Consider the following 22985-nt stretch of genomic DNA (forward strand, 5'->3'; position numbering starts at 1 on the left):
AGCCCACAATTGCATCCCAGTAGTTCCAACCTGTAGATGAACAAGGTTCCATTCTAACCCCATGCTCCCAGGATCAGCACACCTCCACCAATGCCTTGTCGTCAAAGAAAGTTTAAGAAAACCCAGTGGTTCTTGGATCACGTGCTGCTCTGTTTACTTTGATATTCATAAACTGTTTGCTTTTTAAATCAAAGATGTCCAGAAACTGAATGAAACCTCAAATGATCTCCTCCTACTTTTTGTGTTTTTTGAGTTCGTCCACTTATATTCACTTCAATCAAAGTAGTGTTTTTTGATTTTTTACATTTTTGAGGGTTCTTGGTCACAGTTTTCTCCAGGTTTGACCTTTTACACTCATCAGCTCTGGGAGAATGTCATTAGTTTAGAGTGGGAGTAAGGAAAGGGATTTTTTTCCACTCACAGTTGGGTTTTACTGTTTTGTACTTAACTTTAACTATATGTGGGTTTTAAACGTTCAGCTGGCGTGAAGCGATTAGTTAATGGTAATATCTTTTCTTTTAATGATTCTACCACCTGAGTGAAACGCCATTGAATTTCATGCATTTCTAGATCTTTTGGGACAGAAGTTGTGGCTGAAAGGACAAAAAAAAAGGGCAAGAATAAGGGCGATAATTGCCGATTTCACCTGGGTGTCATGTTTCCATTGCTGCCAATAAAAACCTGTGATCGATCTGTTCTATTCAATTGTCCCTGTTAACAAATCTCCAAATAGTGACTGTCCTTTAGAAACAACACAAGTGTTTTCAGATGTGACGCCTCCTTCAGCATTGTGTGTCCTCCAAAGAGCTTACAAATCACTGATGAAAAAAAAAGCTGTCTCATGATGATGATGATGATGATGATGATGATATGGTTAAGGTATGGTCTGATTTAGGCACAAAAATGACTTGGTTGGGTTTAGGAAACATCATGGTTTGGACTAAAATGTCGGATGGTCAGTCTTAAAGTTACGGTAAAAAAGCTAAACTAAACACTGCCATCACTTCGTTTGTGTAGGAGCTGGAGGTGACATTTTTATTGTCACAGAGATCCTGCTTCATCCTCTGTCCTTCTCAGATCCAAATCTCTGGAGTTTAACGGCAAAAAGATTGTGACGGCACCATATTTGCACCAGTTACAGTAAAGTACAGACTCCAGGAAGTAGACTGTTAGCCACCGGGCTCAAACTTGGCCATTTCTATCAGAATCCTGTACTGTTCTGAGGCGCAAAAAACAGCTCCATGCAGAAACATGCTTTGGAAAATGGAATGTAAAATAGATGTGATTTGATGTAAAATGGGCCAAAACATGCAAAAACACCAGCTGGTCCTTTAAATCGAGATAATGTTATTATGACTATACTGATATACGATATACATGGCACTGAGACTTTTCAGGCTGTTGAAGCACTGGTGGACTCTGATACTGTGGCGGTGTAGACTTTGGTGCTCCAGGTTTATGAATACACATCTGACAGTGTGTGTAGGTAGATCCCATGGGAACCAGAAGGACGTAAAAGCCAATGGCACTCTGACGATTGGTGGCCGTTGTTCTACCGACGCTGAAGGGGGCAACCAGCATTTAAGGAGAGAGGGAATGGATTACATGTGCCCAAATCCTAATCCTCTGGGACAACGTCTGCTCAAAGACTACGACCAAACATTGCAAGCTCGGATTCCCCCGCTTTGGAAAGGCTACATTAGGAGGGGGATAAGACCTAATCCACAGCTCACATTCCACCAGTGCAGAGGCATGAGATGGACCCGCAGTGTGTGGCTCTCACTGCAGAGATGACTGTTTCAGCGCGAATATCTGAAGGGGGGGGGTATGACCACACAACCATTGAGGTATGAGGATGAGGGTTCATATGCATCGAGTTCACTTCAATTTTTAAATGAAAACATGTCTCAGTTGGGTGTACTGCATGTAGTAATATCAGGCTTTTAAATGAAACATCAATCGTCATATCTTTTTAAATATATAACCAACCTACTGCATGATATCGATATGGAGACAATGCATCATTGGACAATAAAGTATTAATAAAAAGCAACATGGTGGTTACAGTGCATGACTCACAAAGTTCAGTTTTTACTGAACTACAATCACAGAGTCTATTTTTTATTTTTTATTTCTTACATTTCAATGCCATGCTTGTAACACTTATAGGCACGACAGTAATCATAACTCTGATATAAATTATAAAGTTATACCTGTTGTTGATTATAAATAATTTGAATTTATGACTTGAATCTAACTCATATACTATGGAATGCCATTTAAGTCAGTATTAAATAAATAAAAAGTAAATAAATACGGCCATAAAGTAACCCAGAAATAAATAAATAAGGGAATGAATAAAGAAATGTAAAATCTATAAATGAGTTGATATAGTTCCATAAATAAGAGGGATTTTCTTTCAAACATTTATTTGTATTTATTTGAGGGGGTATATTCAAGTGATATATATATATCATATACCATTGACATGGACATATATATATATATATATACATGGACACATTGACATGGACTGGAGGAGCCGGGGATCGAACTTCAGATCTTCTGGTGAGAAGACCATCTGCTTAAATGGGTATATATTTCACATATATATATATATATATATATAGATATAGATATAGATATATAACTGAATATATGAAATATATTTATATTTATTCAAAATTGACTTAAATGGCATTCTATAATACTTTTTGGACTGTGGATCCATATATGTGTAACATTGTGTATTAATGCTATTGGTGACCAAATTAGACTGCTTGAATATTTTGGGATTTCACAGAGATCACAGAGGGACGTCAATGTACTGCCCAGACATTTATAAATGCAAAGAGTGTTGGTTAATTGGATAAAAACGTCACCTGCTCTCCTCTGGGGCCTCTGGAGCCAGGAGGTCCATCTTTACCCTGAGGAAGGACATCAGTACAGTATCACTACGTGTACATACAGCTCTTTCCACGGAAAAAAAGTCATAGTTTTGATTAAAAAGTAAATAAATATTGAAACCTACTTGTTCTCCCTTTTTACCCTGAGCACCACATTCACCCTGCTCTCCCTAGAAAATGGAACCAGTTAAGAGTAAAGTGATTCATCATGAATAAAATATATATTTTTAAAACTTTGTAATAATAATATTACAAACCTTTTCCCCTTTACTGCCAGGTCGACCCTGTAGAAAAGGAAGTTTTAATTCAACTTATATATATCAGTTGGCTGTCCCCCAATCATGCTTGTTGTTATAGACAGTCAGATACCCAACATCAAAACTGTCCTTATTGATGTGATGGGAGCACAGGAGAGTTCATAGATGTAAAGACTATTTAAAAAAATAGATTCTATTCATATAATTTCTATAGATGGTTTTATTTGGTAAGTTGTATTATTATTATAGAAGATATTATTATAAGTAATATTAACCTATCAACTATGTGACATTTAAGGAAAATTCACTCATTCTGATGTAATGAGATAGAAAGATAAATTCCTCACATTATCAGGACGTGATTAGCCTAGCTTAGCATAAAGACTGGAAGCAGGGGGGAACCAGCTGTCCAAAAGTTCATTTATTTGGTGAAACAGCTGGACGGAGTAACTTTTTTCATAGTCTTGTCATCACAGTGAGGATGAAAGCTGTATCCAGCTGGATGTGCTGTACTATAGTAGTGAGAAAATGGATACTCTGCTGTTGTTAAATTAGTTTTTTAATGTAATTTTATTCTATTCTATCTTTAATATTTGTATGTGTGTGTAGCTTGAAGGGGTGAATTTACCAAAATGTTACATTAAGTGTGAACAAGAAATAACCAAAGACCTGAGAAGAAGGTATTCCTTTACCGAATAAATTGGCCCATTATTTCTTACAGACTTCATTATTTTACAGTACAATGTTTTGATGAGAAAACATTGAAGAGAAGGTCAATAAAATCCATTTGGAGCGTCCTTCATGCTTTAAAAACAACAGAACATCATGGTCAGATTTACAGCCTGACCCAGACAGGAGGAGGTCGAGAGAAATATTTGATGATTACCTCAAGGCCCTCCATTCCTGGACGTCCGTTAATGCCAGGTTCCCCCTACAGTGACCGAGCCCAGACAAAACAGCACATCAAACACCACTTCATGGACTCTCTCTGTTACCAGCGCTGGATTATGGGAGACAATAGGGACTTACACGAGATCCCTTTGGACCCAGAGCTCCATCAAACCCCGGCTCGCCTGGTTTCCCCTGGATGAAAGAAAAGGGAGAGATTGTGCCGAATGAGAATATTTGGGCCCCCTTTTAGTTTGGACTCTGTGTATGTATAGGCAAAGGTGAGACGGCCATTCTCAGTGTGACCTGTCTGTAACCCCAGCCCAACATAAACCTCCACCTCAGAGCAGCAGGTTCTCACATCTTCTCAGCCTGGTGTGTTTGCTTAATCTTCCATCGTTGACCTTTGCTTCTTTCCAAGGGCCTCTCTAGCAGTGAAAACAGCCCATTCAGCCGGGGCCCCAGCACCACCTGCTACACTTACATTGTGGGAAACATTTCCTGCTCTTTCACATCTTTTCCCTGTAGCGCTTTGAATGCGGGCCAGACGCACCTGCTAGTGGAGGCCCCCCAGCCCCACTGTGTGAGGCTTACTGGGCTCTGTGTGACTGAGGAAGTGACTGTCAACCTGAAGCCAGCAGACACTACCACAGCCGGGCAGTAAACTGGTGCAGAAAAAACAACCCCGGCACCAGAACATTTTTTGGCGTGGTTTTATGCAAACCAGGGGATACTTTGAGCGTAGCGCCTCTGAACCAAAAATATGACCGATATCAGCCTTGTATCACGTTTTCAGAGCTGCACGATGTTAGGCAACCTAACCAATCGTTGCCTAAACGATTGGTTAGGTTGCCTAACATTTAGGCAAGCAAACAACTTTGATGAAGTTATAAAAATGATCACGGTTTGTGTTGAAAGAATAACTTAATCTTACTAGCGTTAATAAATAACAACCGTCCTTAGAAGACTTTCTCATGTAACGTAACGTAACAACATTATTAAACAACAATACGTAACAAGCCCAAAGTCAACATTTACTTTTGGTTTCACACAGGACCTGTAGAGCGGTCTCCAAGGTGAAAGTCCAGTGTTTCTATGACCCTCCCTAAGTGGACTTCCTCACTTGTTGTGGCCTATTCATCGTTATAGTACGTAACTTTCAATACTGGTCACTCTTCAAACCACATCACTTGATCTGACTGCATGCAAAAAGTAGACGTTAAACGTATCTGTGGTTTGCAGAAATGACTGGGCCGGAAATAGTGTCACATTACACAAAAGTCTCCAGGATGTCAGGCCAGGAGAGCAGCTCATTCCCACTACTCTCATGAGAAAGTAAAGAAAAGTAGATTTTCTCCAGGTAAGAGGATCAGCTAGTGGCCCGGCTCCTTCATGGTGGAACTGGCCAGTTGTTCTGTCCAAACAGGCCAACACTCTGATGCAAACAAACTACTAGGAATATCTTCAATGAAACATGTCAACAGCCCCATCTCCATTCACTCATCAAGACCATCTCATGTGGTTGATCCAGAAAAAGCTAGTTAGTGGACTTGCTTTGTAAAACTGTGATGATATTGATTTTACATCATATTACCTGGCCCCATTGTGTATTGTGAAAAGTTTTTTGAAAACTCGGTAAAAAAGTTAGTTGGTGAATTTTTAATTGGTATTGTATGTGAAATTGCTGTTTCCAAGGTAACAAATACATTTCTAAGCTCATCGAGATGAAAGATCAGATTTGCATTGTTTTGATATAACATTTTGCATTTCCTTTTTGATGGTGGCTCATGTCTCATTGGTGTTTGACCTGTTTGATAACATTAAGACCAGTTACAGATTTTGGGCTGTCAGCTGATTGATTGTCCAAACGTATGGTTATATCTCATTGGTTGTTGTAGCTATTGCCAGTTTATAAACATGTATTAAGAATTGGGATACATGTACATTTAGGTCAGCAAGAGTCCCATCCATACATCCATCTATTCTATGTGGAATGAATCCACAATACCAGGTAGTATATGTAGATCTATACATGCATATTTTTGAGAAATGAAACACAGATTGATAGATACAGAAGTTAGCACATAAGGACAGTGATTTATAGTAAAGTAGCATATTATAATACTATAATACTATAATACACTCACCGGGCTCCCAGGGTGACCCCTCTCCCCCCGCTCACAAACACAGCTCTTTGGCTGTGGGCACTGAAATAAAGATGTGACGGGAAAAATCAAATATAAACAAACAAAAAACAAGAATCTGCTTTAGATACAAAGCAAAAAAAAGACAAAAGGTGAAATGATTAGAAGAAAAACAGAAAATTCTGACCTACTCCGTTTGGTGTAATTTTATCTTTTTTCATTTTTGTCAAGGCTAATGTTGATAGTTTGCTAAATACTTTTTTTACACTTTATCTCATCTTGAATTAGTTTCATGCACCTGTAAGAACAATATCAATATATAATAGTACAGAAAATGATCATGTGAGTGAATACTCTCAAGGATGATATTAGTTGAACACCTCATAGTACTTACCCCAGTTTTGACAATTGTGTTCTGAAAAAATTAAAGAAAATGACAGACAGTCACTCATAGTCCAATGCTGCAGAAATGTATATTATTTTCAACATATATGATATATTATTTATATTCAAAGGTAGAGTGGGTTTTGCAGATATATTTATTTTTACTTTCACATGTCATGTCTTACACATTTGTCATATAACAGTCCTACTTCATGTTTCAATACTTACATTTTTCTTAAACTACCTAGTTTTTCATCAATCGTCTACCTTTGGGGGCCTTGCTGCTCCACATAGGGGTCTCATTGAAATGAATGAGGAGGGTGCAGGTTTTTTTTGCTTTAGTACAGTGAATCAGTCTGATTGCAGCATAACCTTGAACTGTTTCACATACGCCGGTTCATTAACTACACTTCCCTTTACAACCTTTACAACTCTTCTTCCCTTACCGGAGTCAACACGAGTGGATATCCGACGGGGGGGCTAGATCGTACCAGAGTGTATTTCAGTGTGACCGGGAGTAAGCCGAGACTTGGGTGGGTGTTTTCCACCGTAAGACTGTCTTTCCCCGATGTATTACTTGATATTAACTTATAACATTAATAGCATTACCACAAAAAAACCCACCAAATTAAAGCCATGCTCTATTTTATAACCGTGGTTGTTACGTCAAAGCAATCGAGTAATAAGCCTATTTGGAAATTATCTCCACTAAGTGAATTTCACCAACGTCTCTGTCGCGAGTAACTGTGACTGTATTTTTTCCATTGGGCACATTAAGTGGACGTGTTGGCCTCTGGAATTTACTTTACAGCCTCTCTCTAACTGGGAATATTGGCAGAGGTAGAAGATAGGCCTACTTAAAAGTTTTTTGCAAAGTAAAACTATTAACTATTATCATAAAACAATTAATACCGCTCAGTAAGGTTCCACATGATCTACAAATTTTCCTGTCTAATCATAATACAGGATAGTAGCAGTTAGGAGCATTTTGCTTTGGGGGCCCCCCCAGACCCAGGTTGCCCACTTTGCCTAACGGTAAAGTCTGCATCTAGAGTTTTTTTCCCTGTAAACCAGAGCGTATTTCTGAGCAGCCGCAAGTTGGGTGTGTGACACAACTACGTCATGGTTGGTGCTTTTATTGTTTATTTATATGTTGCTCATCTGTATTTCATATGTTTTAATTGTGTATTTCATGGTTTATCTGAGTATCAACACTCTGTTTTCTCTTTATGTATGCCAGTAGATTTGTGAGAGTAACGACATCATCAGTGAAACTTCAGACTACACTGAAGACTATTAACCCCGATGCAACCCTGACACAGACATGACTGACCAGTTCATTGAAGAGTCTGTCATCCAGCTGGCTGTCAGTGAGGCTGAGGACGTGCTGCTGCGGGGGGGCGCTGGCGATGGATCTCAGTCTGGCCCCCATGGAGTTGTCCCTTGGTGGGCCCGACAGCCTGATGGCGAACACCCTGATGTTGTGCTGCTTGGCCTCAGCGGCAGCCGTCACAACGCTGGGGCTGCGTGGGTGGTCCGCTCCGTCCGTCATCAGCAGCGCCACCCTCAGGCTGCTGGAGGAAGTCTCGCGGCCAAACAGCTGGGTGGCGTTGCTGATGGCGTAGGCGGAGTAGGTGCCGTGGCCGATGAATGCCATGGAGGCCACGCGGCTCTGGAAGACGTCCAGGTCCTGCCAATCCCTGAAGTTGTGCTCCACCGACACGGTGCTGCTGTACTGCAGGGCGGCCAGACGCAGCCGCAGACGCCAGCCAGCCGACTGCAGCTGCAAGAGCTTAGTGCTGAAGCGCAGGACGAAGTCTTTCTGTCGCTCGAACAGCAGGGATTTGGCTCTCTCTGAGCTGTCCACGATGAACATGATCTCCACCGGGCAGATCAGGGCTAGGTAGGAGCCAAATACAGCCGGCTTACATTTTAACAGCAACCAGTTAGAGAAGCGTCAAGCAGTTGGTGCAATGATACATTAAAACTTCGACAATGAACACCTATATCTGCATGTTTCAGAGAGCGGTAGGCTCCATTGTTCCACCAGCAATGATACCGTCACCCATCCAACACTTAAGAACACTTTTTTCCTGGACAAACCCTTTCAGTCAATGATGAGACATCTCTAATTCCTACTGAATTCTCAGAGTCCTTATCAAGTTCAGTCCTTAAAACAGATAGAGTAATTAATGTAGGTGATTATAATATTTATGTGGACGTTTATAATTAAAGCCTTAGCACTGCATGTATCTCATTATTAGATTTGATGGGTTTCTGTCAGAGACGCACATGCTTGACATTGTTCTAGTATATGGCATTCAAAGAGAAAATGTTAAAGTCTTTTCCAGGCGGCAACCTCTACTGTTCTGGTGAGTGTAGCTGATGGTGAAGTGTCTTAAATCTTGCATTCTCTCTACTGACCATCAGCGGGCGACTCCTCTGGTTGTATAGAAGTCTATGAGAAAATGACTCTACTTCTCTCTTGATTTATTCCCTCAGTAAACATTGTAAACATGAGTTCATTTTGTAAATTATGATCCATTTAGAGTTAAATAGACCATAAAGCAGGATATGCTTTATGGCGAGGCTACATAGTGATACCAGAGCCGTATAAAGGTGTCTCTACGTCTCTCCTCCGCATTCAAAATGTGGTAACTTCCTTTCATTAGTTATAAAAAAACAACATGGTGACAGCAATATTCCAAGACGGCAACGGTGAAATCGCCAAATTCAAGGCTTCAAAACTTCAGTCCACAAACCAATGGATGACGTCACCATGACTACGTCCACTTCTTATATACAGTCTATGCTATTAACTGCTTTTAAAGGGGATTTAATGAAAAACTCACTTTTTTCAGTGCTTACCGACCCACAAACTGTGTTTAAAAACATGTGATTCAACAAGCCATTCAGATTTGGCTCCACATACAGTATGTCACATGCACGCTCATTGGAAAGTACCGCACACTCCTAGAGAACTACATTTGGTAAAAAGACGTCATATTTTTCTCAAAAACTAATCTTTTTTTTTTCCTTTTTGAACTTTAAAGCATGTGAATATATTCGAGTAGAAACCCACAAATACAAGTATGAACCTGAAAACCAGCATGATATGTCCCCTTTAAGTCATTTAACACTTAACACATTTACTTACAATCAGACATATGGCTTTGTAGGAGATAATGTAAGATGTAAGACTTCATCAGTGACTCTAGGATAATCTATGTACTGTATCCTTGTATCCTAGGTGATACACAGCATTGATACATGTCATGTCTGTTTTAAACACTTACTTTTGGCCTCATTAATGATGACTTGGTTATTATCCCTCTGTCCTTTCCTCCTTCTGTTTTGGCACGTGGTTGGGCTTGACAGGGTCAAAGTAAGGATCAGAACCTTAAGGAGCCACCGCGTAGTCATCGTTCAGTCCAGCTGCTCAGCCTGGGAAAATGTAGAGGCGATTATAGCAGCACTATTGCTAAATGATGCTCCTCTGAGACTTATAAATAGACAGCATCAGCCCTTTGCAGCATCACTTAAATCTACAGCAGTGATTTCACACGGACACAAGAGGGAGACAGGACCGCCCTCAGGTGAATTCCCTCAGCATCCTCTCTGCTCCCTGTTCCAGCTGAAGTCCCAGCTGCTGTTTGACATCTTCACTATTACCTCTACCTTTATGGCTACATCTGCTTTAACTAACCACTACTACTGCTAATACTAGTGTATAATGAATGCTTCTCATACAACTACTGCTGCAAAACTACATTCCAGTGCTACTTGTGCTAGTATATAGTAGCAGCTAGTACATTAGCGTTGGACAATAGGATGATATATATACAGTGAGACGACATACTTTTATCCACCATCAGAGATTTTTGGAAAGCTTTTTTATACTCTGGTAACTATTTCTTTATTAATTCTGCTTGAGTGAGGTCATTATGGGCAAAGAGACAGACTGATTTAATGCACTATTTTATTCTAAAGGGTTTTTGCGTTGTCAAAAATTCCTTTGCTGTTACAATAACCCGACAATGACAATACCTCAATTGATTTCATGCAATATGTATTGATATTGTGATACATAATCACATATACAATGAAAAAAGGATTTTATTCATACCGCCCACCCCTACTATCAACACTGTTACTGCAATTACTACTGATAATATCATTATGTTATCATCTTCTACTACTACCAATGACTATTACAAGTACTGCCAGTGGCTTTCTAGTGATATTATTGTTTTTATTTATAACTCTATTATAATATGACCACTGCCCTGCTGCTGCCACTGAAATACTTCCACTACAGCTAATTACCAAAACTACATATTGCTCCTGACTCTGATGATACTAGTGCCAGTGTAGTGATGCTATTTATATTTTGAATCCTACCAGTAAACTGGCCCTGCTAACTTGCTGCTGTTACTGGTGCAATATATCTGGTAAATAATGATAATAATAATAATAATAATAATAATAATAATAATAATAATAATAATAATAATAATAATAATAATAATAATAATAATAATAAAGGCAAAGGTTTGCCTAGAGTTTGTGAACCCCTCCGGGACCCGTACCTGTGTGTGAGTAGAATAGGAGCTGCGGGTTAATCCATCAGAGGACCAACAGGAGCTACACTGCTGCGTCTCCACAAGGGTTTGAGCTCCGGACTCAAACCTGCAGCCCTTCTGATGGTCACAGTACACCGGTGACAAGACACCCACATTACACCAACTTACACTTCCTGTCAGTCCCCTTCACAATTATACTTTACTTGAGAAACAAAGCAACTGGTGGTTATTTGTTCAAAGTGTTTACAGTTAGAGTTGTTTTTCATATTAAGGGCATGATTTCCACGTGCAATTAGGAGCACATTTGGAAATGCTGTTCATTGCTCTGCATAGCGCCAGCTGCTTTTATTCTGAAGGCTAATCGCTCTAGCAAACTGGAGCCAAGTTTCACTATTGAGGGATTCTGATGAAGTGACTGGAAATGCACCACTAATAACGGGAACTTTTACACATTGAACAGCACCAGTAAAAGCCCTTCAGCCACAATGCACAGAAGAACCATGAGCTAACTGTAAAAGAAGAAAAAAATACTATTATTCTACTATTGTACAATGTATATTATTCAAATTATTATATTTGAATCATTAATGTGAAAGCAGCAAATTGTTGTAGCTTTTTTAGGTGGAAATTCAGGATGTCTGATATGTTTGTGATTGCTCTGTATCCAGAGATCCAGGACCAAGTGTTAGGGGGACAGGCTCTTCTCTACGGCTGCCCCATGGAATTCTCTTTCTCCCACTTTATGACTATCCCATTCTTTGGGATACATCCTTTAACTGCGCCTTTATATTATTACTAATCCCTGTATCCATGTATCTTTTCTTTTTCTTCTATTGTGTTTTGTCTCCATTATTTTGCTTGTTTTCCTCTGTGTGTACTGTAAAGCACTTTGGGTCAACTGTGTCATGTGAAAAGTGCAATAAAGAAAAGGATCAGAATAGTTGGATGAAATGTTTTATCTAAAAAGCAACTATCTGTCAAATACATTTAGATGGGTACATTTTTGTAGAAAGCAATATCATTTTAAAAAAGGTTGTTAGTGTGAATGTGTTCGCAAACAGTTGTCTAATTAAACAAGGCAACCCTGTCTCTGACAAATTACGTTCCCACACAACTAAACTGCATTCTCAGTTACATTTCGAGGTGAAAAATATTTTCTCTAAAACTATGGTTGAAGTTGTAAACACGAGATAAACGTTGTGAATTAAAACATGTTTCTTACCACATGGTGAGTTTATGCCCAATATTCACTGTCTATTAGCTCTGTTTTGGTCTCCACCAACTCCTGAGAAATTTTATTGAGTTGTAAGTTTCTCAGAGCATTTTTTTGTGAACAGCTGCCTGCTGCTGTTGGAAACGTGGTTGATGAGTGCTGGTTCATCACTTTTTACATTACACGTAATTATTTCCTCTTTATGTTGACATAAAATTATTGAGTAGAGCAGCTTTAAGTACTTGGCACTAAATGTTTATTTCCACCATTGTCAAAATACGTGCAAAATGAAAAGTTGCAGAAGTCGCCTAATTCTGCAAAATGCTCTCACCTTCACACTGTCAAACTGTGGCTGGTGTTGATCCATGAAAAGATAATTGCATCCATCAACCATCTTTCACTGCAAAGAAAACTAAATAGCATGAGACTTAGTCAAATACAATACAAGTCCATACTAAAAATGACAAAGGGTGAGGAAGACAGAACATGGAGTCTGGGGTTAGACAGAGATACAGTTCTCTCAGGGTGGGGGAGAGAAAAAAGGAATATTGAGGATGTTTTAATCCTAATCTTTATGGAGTCGTATGCCGAGTGGCAACCTGAGAAGGTTGAGCGTCTGTGTGAATGTACCTAGAGGTTGTCGGCGTGAGAAACGTCTATTAGCTGCTTCCATAATTCATACAGACAGGCTCAGATAAGGCCTCATGCCCAATTCCTGACATAAATCATGGATTTGTCTGAGACCTGCCACTGCTCCTGCTGCAAGAAGTTACCTGGAACCTCAGAGAAAGCATTCCTTCACAGACCCTCCCTTTTAAGAACATATCTTTTTGCCACTGCTTAGAATAAACTGTGCTTTGAACTGAAGTCATCCACGCTTACACACCTGTTTGCATAGTCAATATTGTCAATATCTATTCTGGCAAATGGAAATGATGGTAGGCTAAGTTGGGGTAACACATGATATCTAGTAAAAACCTTCACCATTAAATCCTAACATATTTTGGTTTGGAGAAAGAACTGGAAACTGAAAGTAAGAAATACATTTAACATGATATTTTGTGTTTTGTCAAAATTCCGAGCGTCCTGCTGTTGCTGTAAACAAGGTTGATGACAAGTTTCTGGCAGTAAAACCAAGCCAGTGAGCTGAAGATGCTAAAAGGTTCTATAGAGCTGAGGGGGATTGCAGAGCTGATAATGTTCTCTGGGTTTGCCAAGGCAAACGACCCCTACAATTTATTACATCAGTCATTTGATTAATTGTTAACATGAAATAATATATATATAAATTGATGTAGCTTAAACGCAATCATCCAGTGTGTAAACTAAAGGGGTGTCTCTGGTTGACACATCAGACCACCTGAAAGCCCTAATAGCAACATTTCTGGGGGTCTCAAAAATCACAAGACAATTATTTGTCACTTGTAATCGTCACTTAATGTCTTTTAAAAGCTTACTAATCCCTAGCAGTTTTCATTATTCAAACTGCAAAACATTTATTCACAAATATGGAGAGTGAGTGCGAGAGAACAATTTTCTGCTGTAAATGACACAGCTGACCGGAGACGCAACAGCTTGCGTGAAACGCGCCTGTCTTAGCGTCTGCTGGTGGATCTAAATGGACCTGCTTTGGACAATCACAGTATGAGACAAATAATACGTTTTTTGGGTATTAAAGCTTGTAAACATGATCTAATAGAAACCCCAAATACAAGTATGAACCTGAAAATAAGCAAAACATGTCTCCTTTAATTTCCAAGAAAAGTTTTAAACTTGCTGGTTTAGATCAATGGAAACACAGTTACTTGTTTTAACTACTGTTGATTGTTGTCTGCACATGCACACATTGCGAAGGTAATTCATGAATTGTAATTGTTTTGTGGGAAGAAACAGTAGAGTCAAGCTTAATAGTCACTGGTGAGTCACGTGAGTCGTGAGGCTCTCTCTAGTCTGGTGAGTCGCTTGTCATTGAAGTTAACCTCAACCACCATCTTTTCCGAACCAGAACCAATTATTTTTGTGGCCTAAACCTAACTTCCCCTGATGAAGTTTATTTTGAAAAGACACTGTGCATGTACAAAGGTAGAGGACCTAAGTAAATGGTAAATGGACTGTACTCCACTCAAAGCACTTTAACACTACATGTCATCATTCATCCACTCACACCCATTCATACACTGATGACAGAGGCTGCCATGCAAGGTGCCACCTGCACATAAGGACTCTAACTAACATTCATACAACATTCACACTCTGATGGCACAGCCTTCGGGAGCAACCTTGGGGTTTAGTGTCTTGCCCAAGGACACATGGACATGGACCGCCAATCCTTTGATTGGAGGAAGACCCTGCTCTACCTCTGAGCCACAGTCATTAAAGACCTAGAGCGCCATATTGTGAGACTTAAGGCAGCCATCCAAGTGTTGAGCGTTAGATGTAAAAAAAAAAAAAAAAAAAAAAAGGGCCCTGGATCCACCACTGTGACAAATATAGAATCATAGCGTCAGAGATTTTATCTCAAATGAAATCTTCCAGATATCACACAGAATAGTAAATACGTTTAAAAAGCATGTTAAATGTGTGTGTGTGAGGCAGCAGATGTGTGGAGAAAACAGGCCCGGGGGCCTGATGCCGCCGGCTGCATGGGAAGAGACTGACGGTAACTCCGGCAGTGGCACACTGTCTGCGGACAGCTCTGCGTTAAGACAACACAGCCGGGCGGCTACAACACCAGTACCAGGCTGGGAGTTTAGACAGCGCTTCCTGCCGCAGGTCAACATATTTTGATAAGACCAACGGGCATTATTACAGCACACAGCTGCACGCCCAGATGCTTTCGGGACTCAAGCATGGCCCTGTGAAATGCTGCCAGGGTCCCAGTGGGAACCAAATTGGTCGTTGGCAATTTGACAAATTTGGGACCGTGTAACCCCTAATAAACCTTGTTATTCCTATCATTTTTTGGTGGCCTTGTGGGCCAGCCTACCTAGCATTTACCAGAAAAGGACAATGGGAGCAGTATCTTTTCGACTGCATTTCACAGCCTTATGAGGGCATGATGAACTTAACCCTGCAGGTTTTGTTTTTCAAAATAAAATAAAACAATGGGGCCAACTTCTATTCATACAACTATTCAGGACTGAACAAAAATTCTGATAAAAAACACATTGAATGTGATTCAAACATAGGACAACAGTCCTAACACTTGCGGAAGAAACTGTTCTTGAGGTACAAATTCAAACAGACTTAGGCTGAGCGGTGGTTATTCTTTTTTAAACAGCAGCATTGTTTAAATGTAACTTCATAGTGCCACATAGCGCTATATATCTGCTGCAACAGGCCGCAGAGATTTGAATGCTTACATGAGGAGCTCGCATGTATGGAGTCTTCCTGAACTTGCCATGCTTGAATCATTTGTCAAAGCTCCCTGTGGCACTTTGGCAGGCCTGACAGCTTCGTAGGGCCGGTCCAAGAGCCCCTCCCAGGGGCCCTGATAGGCATGTGGTAGATATGCAGAGGTTGTCTTAGACATGTTGGCTCACATTGCATTACGAGGAGCTGCTGCATTCAGGGGGCAAATCCTGAATAAAAAGAATCACGGTGTCCACCTTGGTATGCAGAATATGAACTAATAACCTCTGGACGTATGGTGATGTCTTAAACGCAGCGAGTTTACAAGATCCACAGCTCAGTCTGGCAGTTATTGTGGTCATGTCATGGTTAACAAGCAGAGCAGAATGGCATCATAAACATCCAGCCCTCCAAAAAAAAAGGCTTCTCAGGGACTGAGACCAGTCAGCGGTGAACCACCAACAGCATCAAAAGGATCATTTTATTTGACAGTTTTTAGGAGTGTCAGTCTGTAAAACGTGCCTCATTCTGCAAAAGGAGCTCTTAACTCACTCAGAGAATTTCACTTCACAGCTTTAGTTATCCACCAAGAACTAAATCTAAAGTTTGCACAAAGTTCTGTATAACAGCAAGGAATACTAAAAGCGGTCCATTTCAAAATGGTTAAATACTACTTTCAAGCTGCACTAATCAAGGTTTTATAAACAAACATCAGATTAATTAAGGCCGGCACGGTGGTGCAGTGGTTAGCATCGTTGTCTCAAAGCAAAAGGGTTCTGTTTGCATGTTCTCCCCGTGTCAGCGTGGGTCCAAAATGATGCAGTTCATTAGGTTAATCTGCGACACTAAATTGCCCATAGGTGTGAATCAGGGTTAATTAAGTAAACTATAGCTGAAAAATTGAAAATTCATGTAAATTAATGTAATATATATTATATATATCACTACCAAATAAAGTAGACAGCATGAATTTCCATCACCTCTCGTGACCTTGAACCAGTGAAAATGATCGGACTTGACATTCCAGGAGATGACGCTATGCCGCTCTTGATTCACATCGAACACTAAAGTAGCACGAAGATCAAACATTCTCACACAGTTCTCCAACTGTATTTAGTTTGTAGCTGCATACTTCTGAGGTGTTCTACCTGGCCCTAAAAAGATAACTAAAACTAAATAGATGAAAAACTTAAACTTTCAGACAAACTGAAACTAAACTTTAACTTGAAAACACGCTCTGGTAACTCTGAATATGCCATTTTATTTGTTGTGCTCTACATCATTATTATAGCTTGTTTTGTCAGACCAGCAGTCCAAAACCCAAAGTTTTACAAGGATATAAAATGCATTAAAGCAGCAAATCTCACATTTTTCTCCATAAATCATGTAAACTGATTATCAAAATTGCTGTCAATAAATGTTTTGTTGATTGACTAATCAATTAATTGACTAAATGTTACAGCACTAGAGTTGTTTTACCACCAGAGTGTGTACCAGAGTGTGTACCTGGATAAAATGCAGGCTTAAACACTATAAAATGAATCAGGTCGTGATCACAAGATTTTGGTCTTTTAGAGCCAAAGTAAACCAAGAAAAAAAAATGTATGTGTGTGTGTGCAGGATTTGACCGGGATGTGGCAGAAAATGAAGACGTTTTCATGACAAAGTGTGTGAGATGGAGGCGATAGTGTCCGTGGATGGAGGCAGATGGAGCAGATGCTGCAACATTAACAGTGTCTGGACTTGCTGGAACGTGGCAGCTGGCTTCCTCCAGGCTACTGCTCTCCCACCCATCAGCAGACTGAAGGTGGATGCATCTCTGTTAACAGTTGACATTATCACCCCGCCTCTTTGGTAATGATATACTCATCCATACATCGGTTTGCCATGAAGACATATTTCACAGGGATCGTTTCCTCCTTGATCGCATTTTATATCACAATTAAAAGTGGTTGGCATTTATCATCCTGCTGAAGGATGACAATTACAATTTAAACTCATGTCAATGTACATTTAAACCCAGGGCTGTGGAAAAAAACTAAACAATGATTATTAAAAGCTCCAATGAAACCATAAGATTTCCTGTCTGACAACTTGTGCAGGCAAATACATTACGTATTTACTGAATGATTGTAATTTAGATATAGGAAATATTGTACTTTTTACATTACAACAGCTGTAATTACTAGTTACTTTGAAGATTCAAATTTACAAATCATTAATTAGTGTATAAAATGTGATGCATGCAGAAAATGTTATAAATATACCACTTTTGCGTGTCTTTTCAGTATAATTGCACTGAAAAGGTTTATAAAATATTTTTAAGGATGCTTGGTAATACAGTAAATGAAAGGGCCATTCTGCAGCATTTTGAGGAATGAGTCCTTCATATCTACAGGTCCTCTTCACGGAGGCCACCGTGTTGCTGCGCCCTGTTTCTACAGTAGCCCAGAATGGACAAACAGAACACTGGCTCTAGAGGGAGACTATTGCATTTTAACGTTACCTGAAGGCCACTGTAGTTCACAGACACGCTTTATGAAACTGAGGTTACGTGGAGGTGAACGGCGTTACCACGGCTTTGCACTCGATGGCTCAAGGTACCTCAGTTTCAACATCCAGATTCAGATCTCATCACAGCAGAGAAATGGTCCTATTCAAAGTCACCAACGACCTCCGTCTCTCCTCAGATGACCACTCTCCCAACATCCTAATACTACTAAACCTCAGTGCAGCCTTTGACACCATCAACCACTCCATCCTCCTCTCCCATCTTGAGTTCTCCCTCCATATCACTGGCACAGCCCTCTCCTGGTTCAAATCATATCTATCTGACCGCCAACAGTTTATTCGCATCAACTCTGACACAGCCCCAGTCTCTCAAGGTGTCCCCCCAAGGTTCGGTGCTCGGTCCCCTCCTCTTCATCCTCTACATGCTCCCCCTTGGTAACATCATACGCCACCATGGTCTCCACTTCCACTGCTATGCTGATGACACCAAGCTCTACATCTCCACCAAATCCATCACCCTGGCCACACACTCCACCATGCCCAACTGCCTCACAGATATAAAGACCTGGAACTTTCTCAAACTCAACAGCAACAAATCTGAAATCCTCATCATGAGGATCACGAACTTCTCTCTATGCACAATGGCACCACTGTTCCTGTTTCCACACATATCCGTACCCTTGGTGTCACTTTTGATCAAACTCTCTCCTTTGAACGTCATGTCAACCACATCACAAAAACCGCCTTCTTTCATCTAAAAAACATTGCCCGTCTATACCCCTCTCTCTCCTCCTCAGCCGCTGATTCTCCTCATTACGCACAAAGCCCTTCACAACCTGGCCCATTCATACCTTTCTCACCTCCTACACCGACAAACTCCCACCCGCTAAACAAATAAAAATTTAATTTTGATTATTATTATTAAATTGAGTTTTTTTAAATTCAAACAGTTTCCAATGATGGCTTCTTGATGGTTCATTCTGATAAAACCATCTGGCCGGTCAGGTTAGGTTTACAAATGAAATTGGCTGCTGTTGGTTGGGAAATATAGGATCTTGTGTTTTTGGAACTTGCTCCGTACTAGGAAGTAAAGGTCCTGATATCTCGTCCTCTGCAGCATCAATTCTGACCAATCTTTTTCAAAATGTGTCTCTTCAAAGTCTTCCAACTGAAGCAAGTACAATACGAAAACACTTCAGTGTCACCTTTAAGACAAACACCCTTCAAAGGATGCAGGTCTCTGTATGTGTAGACCACATGTGACCAGCAGAGTGTGCTACAACCAAAACCTTGATGCTGTGGTCCTGTGGCTCATTGAGTTGCAGGGCTCGGTCAAGGGTTCCACTCCTATGGATCCACTCAGATACAATACATCAAACTGTCTAATGGCAAAACATGATAACATCAGATAGACTGGTAACCAGACAAAGAGATCAAGGTATGAGTGAATTTAGGAGGCCATGTTTAATTGAAATGGAAAAAAAGAAAAAAAAAAGAAATCTTTAGGGTCTCAATGTGTCATTTTCTGGTCTATTTAGCATCCTGTTATGCATTTATCAAAGAGAGGTTAATCAATACTAAATGTATAGCTGTATCACAATGAAATTATTATAAAATATTAGTTCCAACTAAAAAAATCTTAACAGAAGGTCCACTTATTAGATTTTTCTGGAGCTTTAAACACCGTCTTCATGGTCTTCCTCAGCACATGGAGCTGTTGTTTTCTTTTCACCCAAAACAGCTCAACAAACTTCAAGCAAACCAGAAATGAAAGTTTGTTTTGTGAAATAAAAAATAAATAAAAGTCAGACACCAGTTTTCACTAAAATGAATAGGAAATGGATTACTATAAGGACTTGAGCGGAAAAGTGGCAACAGCTTTTGAGAACCGATCTTTGAAAAAGAAGAACCAACGCTTACTAGAATATATATATAAATTTTGATTATTTTTGATTTGGACCTATATTTACTACATACTTATAGATATTATTTGTCTGTGATTATTGACATACATATATACCTTACAGCTCACATGCACCATTACAAATGAGAATCAAATAAGCTCAAGACAGAATAATATACACATAGATATATATATATACGCACACATAATCCTTAAATGGAAGAAGTATGGGATATATATACATATACATACATATGCATATAGTTCCACAAATACTATCATATATACACACAGCCTCTCCTCACACATACATATATACACATACATATACATACAGTGGGTACGGTATGTGTGGGAAAGTATTCAGACCCCTTTAAATCTTTCACTCTTTGTTTCATTGCAGCAATTTGCTAAAATCAAAAAAGTTCACCTTTTTTTCGCATTAATGTACACTCAGCAACCCATCTTGACAGAAAAAAACAGAAATGTAGAAATTTTTGCAAATTTATTAAAAAAGAAAAACTGAAATATCACATGGTCATAAGTATTCAGACCCTTTGCTCAGTATTGAGTAGAAGCACCCTTTTGAGCTAGTACAGCCATGAGTCTTCTTGGGAATGATGCAACAAGTTTCTCACACCTGGATTGCAGATCTCCTCCTAGAGCAGTGATGTTTTGGGGCTGTTGGGCAACACGGACTTTCAACTCCTCCACAGATTTTCTATGGGGTTGAGATCTGGGGATTCTTTCCTTTACACGGATCAGACTGGACTCCCCTTCCAAGGAGGATCAGGACCATGAACTTTAGAATGTGTACGTGCAGACTGACATCACGTTTAGAGGGGATCTCATGATGGAAAATATAAATAAATTAAATCAAACTAACCACTTTATTTGGTCTTTACAGGTTTTATTTACTTACAGAACTTGATATTACAGAATCTCCTTTGTACAAATCTATATTTTACTCACAACAAACACATGGGCACATAAACCAAACATCAGTCTCTAGTGACCACCTCCTCTTACACATAATGAGCCTCATCCACTGGCAGCCACTTCAAAAGGGTAGTGCTGCGGGAAGTCATGGATGACTTTCAGGGCTTCAGTGTAGAGCTCTAAGTCTGTGTGGTGAGCAGACAGAACACAGTTTAGAATCTTTAAAGAGATGCGGTTATTCACACATATGAAATAATAAAGACGACCTACCAAAAGGAATGCCCTTGTCCTCTCGCAGCAAGTTGTATGTGCTGGCCATTATTGCTCCTTTGTTGGACACCATGCCGATGACCTCCACAATGCCGCTCAGCTCTTCTTCAAGCTGGGCAAATGTATATATAGAACTTATTAGAATTCCATTATTGATACCATGTTGATTAAAAAAGAAAAGAAAAAAGGGGCTAGCCTTTTTGATGGAGGAATTGTACTAAAAGGCATGTAATTTTAGCATAGAGTGGTGGAAGAAATATTTTAAAAACCATACTTTTTCCTTTCTCTTTTTAATATTTTAAAATAAGACAGATTTATACCAATAATTTCAACCATTTTTTATGCTGTCTAATTCTGCAACGACGCATCGTTACAGGGTTTTGTTTGTTGTAAAACGTTTCCTTTTTATTCACATTTTCTTGAGCTTAACACAAAACACATTAGTAACGTACGACTGCACACAAGTGAAAAGGAGTGGGTTAGAGTACATCTGTCAGTCCACTGTGAGCGGTACATTAACAGGACATCTTTCAGGAGACTCATTGCCCCAAGAAGAATGTCTGCTACATTATATATATTGAATGTGCAGACAAATATTCAACACAGTACTGCATGTCCACCAGTACTGTGAAAGTCTTTCACAAAACCAGTTCCAGGTTTTGCAAATCTGCATACTGTTTTACATTTAGGCCAATAACGTGAGCCCAGTCCTGTATCACCTAAACATACAACTCACAGAGCTAAGAATCAAATAAAAAGTTAAATGTGGATCTTTGAAAAACCCGAAAGGTAATTTAACAACTAAAACACTCAAGTTGCTCCTGTGTTTCCAATCCAGATAGCACCAAATGACACAACCCCATGTCCGTTTTGGTTGACAGACAGAATAATCAATACCTTATTTTGTATGAAAATATAAAACAATAAATTATGTTACAATACAAATCAAAACAGACTACATATAGCTGATCGTAAAACACACTTCAAACATTATTTAACAACATACAAATTGAGAAAATTCATTTTGGGCTTCCCTCTTTGTTTGGATTAGGAGACAAGATTTGGACATTCATAAAAACTGTGACAAAGGGTGACATGTAGGATCCGTGACGTCAGAGATGTTGCCTCTGGTGTTACTACAGAACGCGGCATTAGTCAACGGAACCTCGTTTGAGTTTTATGCCGAACAGTTAACAGCAATTTGATGAGCGTTAAAGAATGGATTCATAAAGTGTTGTTACTCACTGGATCGTTTAGTTCAACCGTTGCGATCTTCCCTTCTCCATCCGAGACGGTGAACGTTTTCCCCGTTGGGTGAACCTGGTACAGAAGGAAAGTAGCGCGTTAGCAACTGTTAAAATACCATTATTACTAAACCTCGTTGAAGCAATACTGACCTTTTCCACGCGTCCAACGAAGCAGACCGGTCTGCCTATGTGCTGGGACAGCATAGAACAGGTTATTCTCGGTTTTGGGACATCCAGTATACCTGCCATCTTTACAGTTTGCTGTTTATGGTGTTACTGAACTCCCGACAAAGCAATATCGCGCGGGAAATATTTAGTTGCATGTTTTTATATCACATACAAGCTCACGCGGGCGGGGTTTCTGTGTTTACGTTGACAAACCGCGGGCG

The 22985-nt window shown here is 39.7% G+C and overlaps 2 protein-coding genes across 2 annotated transcripts in view; both read right to left on the reverse strand.

The window, feature by feature from the left end:
- col28a1a (collagen, type XXVIII, alpha 1a) overlaps nt 1–18958 on the reverse strand; it is a 40655-nt gene extending 21697 nt beyond the window's left edge. The window contains exons 1-9 of the mRNA XM_054606589.1: nt 18916–18958; nt 18593–18781; nt 7889–8478; nt 6199–6258; nt 4193–4246; nt 4050–4094; nt 3164–3190; nt 3032–3076; nt 2883–2927 (exon numbers count right to left, since the gene is read on the reverse strand). Of these exons, the coding sequence (XP_054462564.1) occupies nt 2883–2927; nt 3032–3076; nt 3164–3190; nt 4050–4094; nt 4193–4246; nt 6199–6258; nt 7889–8478; nt 18593–18781; nt 18916–18958 (1098 nt within the window). The remainder of the gene's footprint in view (nt 1–2882; nt 2928–3031; nt 3077–3163; nt 3191–4049; nt 4095–4192; nt 4247–6198; nt 6259–7888; nt 8479–18592; nt 18782–18915) is intronic.
- Nucleotides 18959–21039: 2081 nt separating this feature from the next.
- rpa3 (replication protein A3) lies at nt 21040–22911 on the reverse strand. The gene is made up of 4 exons (XM_054605415.1): nt 22747–22911; nt 22595–22669; nt 21350–21461; nt 21040–21264 (listed from the first exon to the last, which is right to left on the reverse strand). Exons 1-4 carry the CDS (start codon nt 22843–22845, stop codon nt 21182–21184), a joined length of 369 nt encoding a protein of 122 aa, XP_054461390.1. The 5' UTR covers nt 22846–22911; the 3' UTR covers nt 21040–21181.
- Between the last annotated feature and the right edge of the window lie 74 nt (nt 22912–22985).

This window comes from Anoplopoma fimbria, chromosome 10 (genome assembly GCF_027596085.1).
Source record: "Anoplopoma fimbria isolate UVic2021 breed Golden Eagle Sablefish chromosome 10, Afim_UVic_2022, whole genome shotgun sequence".
Taxonomy (NCBI): Eukaryota; Metazoa; Chordata; class Actinopteri; order Perciformes; family Anoplopomatidae; genus Anoplopoma; species Anoplopoma fimbria.

Coding starts and splice junctions, on each gene's coding strand:
- rpa3 (XM_054605415.1), bottom strand. CDS start 22,845: ATGGCAGGTATACTGGATGTCCCAAAACCGAGAATAACCTGTTCTATG. Junction 22,670..22,746: donor TCGTTGGACGCGTGGAAAAG/GTCAGTATTGCT, acceptor CTTCTGTACCAG/GTTCACCCAACGGGGAAAAC. Junction 21,265..21,349: donor GGACAAGGGCATTCCTTTTG/GTAGGTCGTCTT, acceptor CTCACCACACAG/ACTTAGAGCTCTACACTGAA.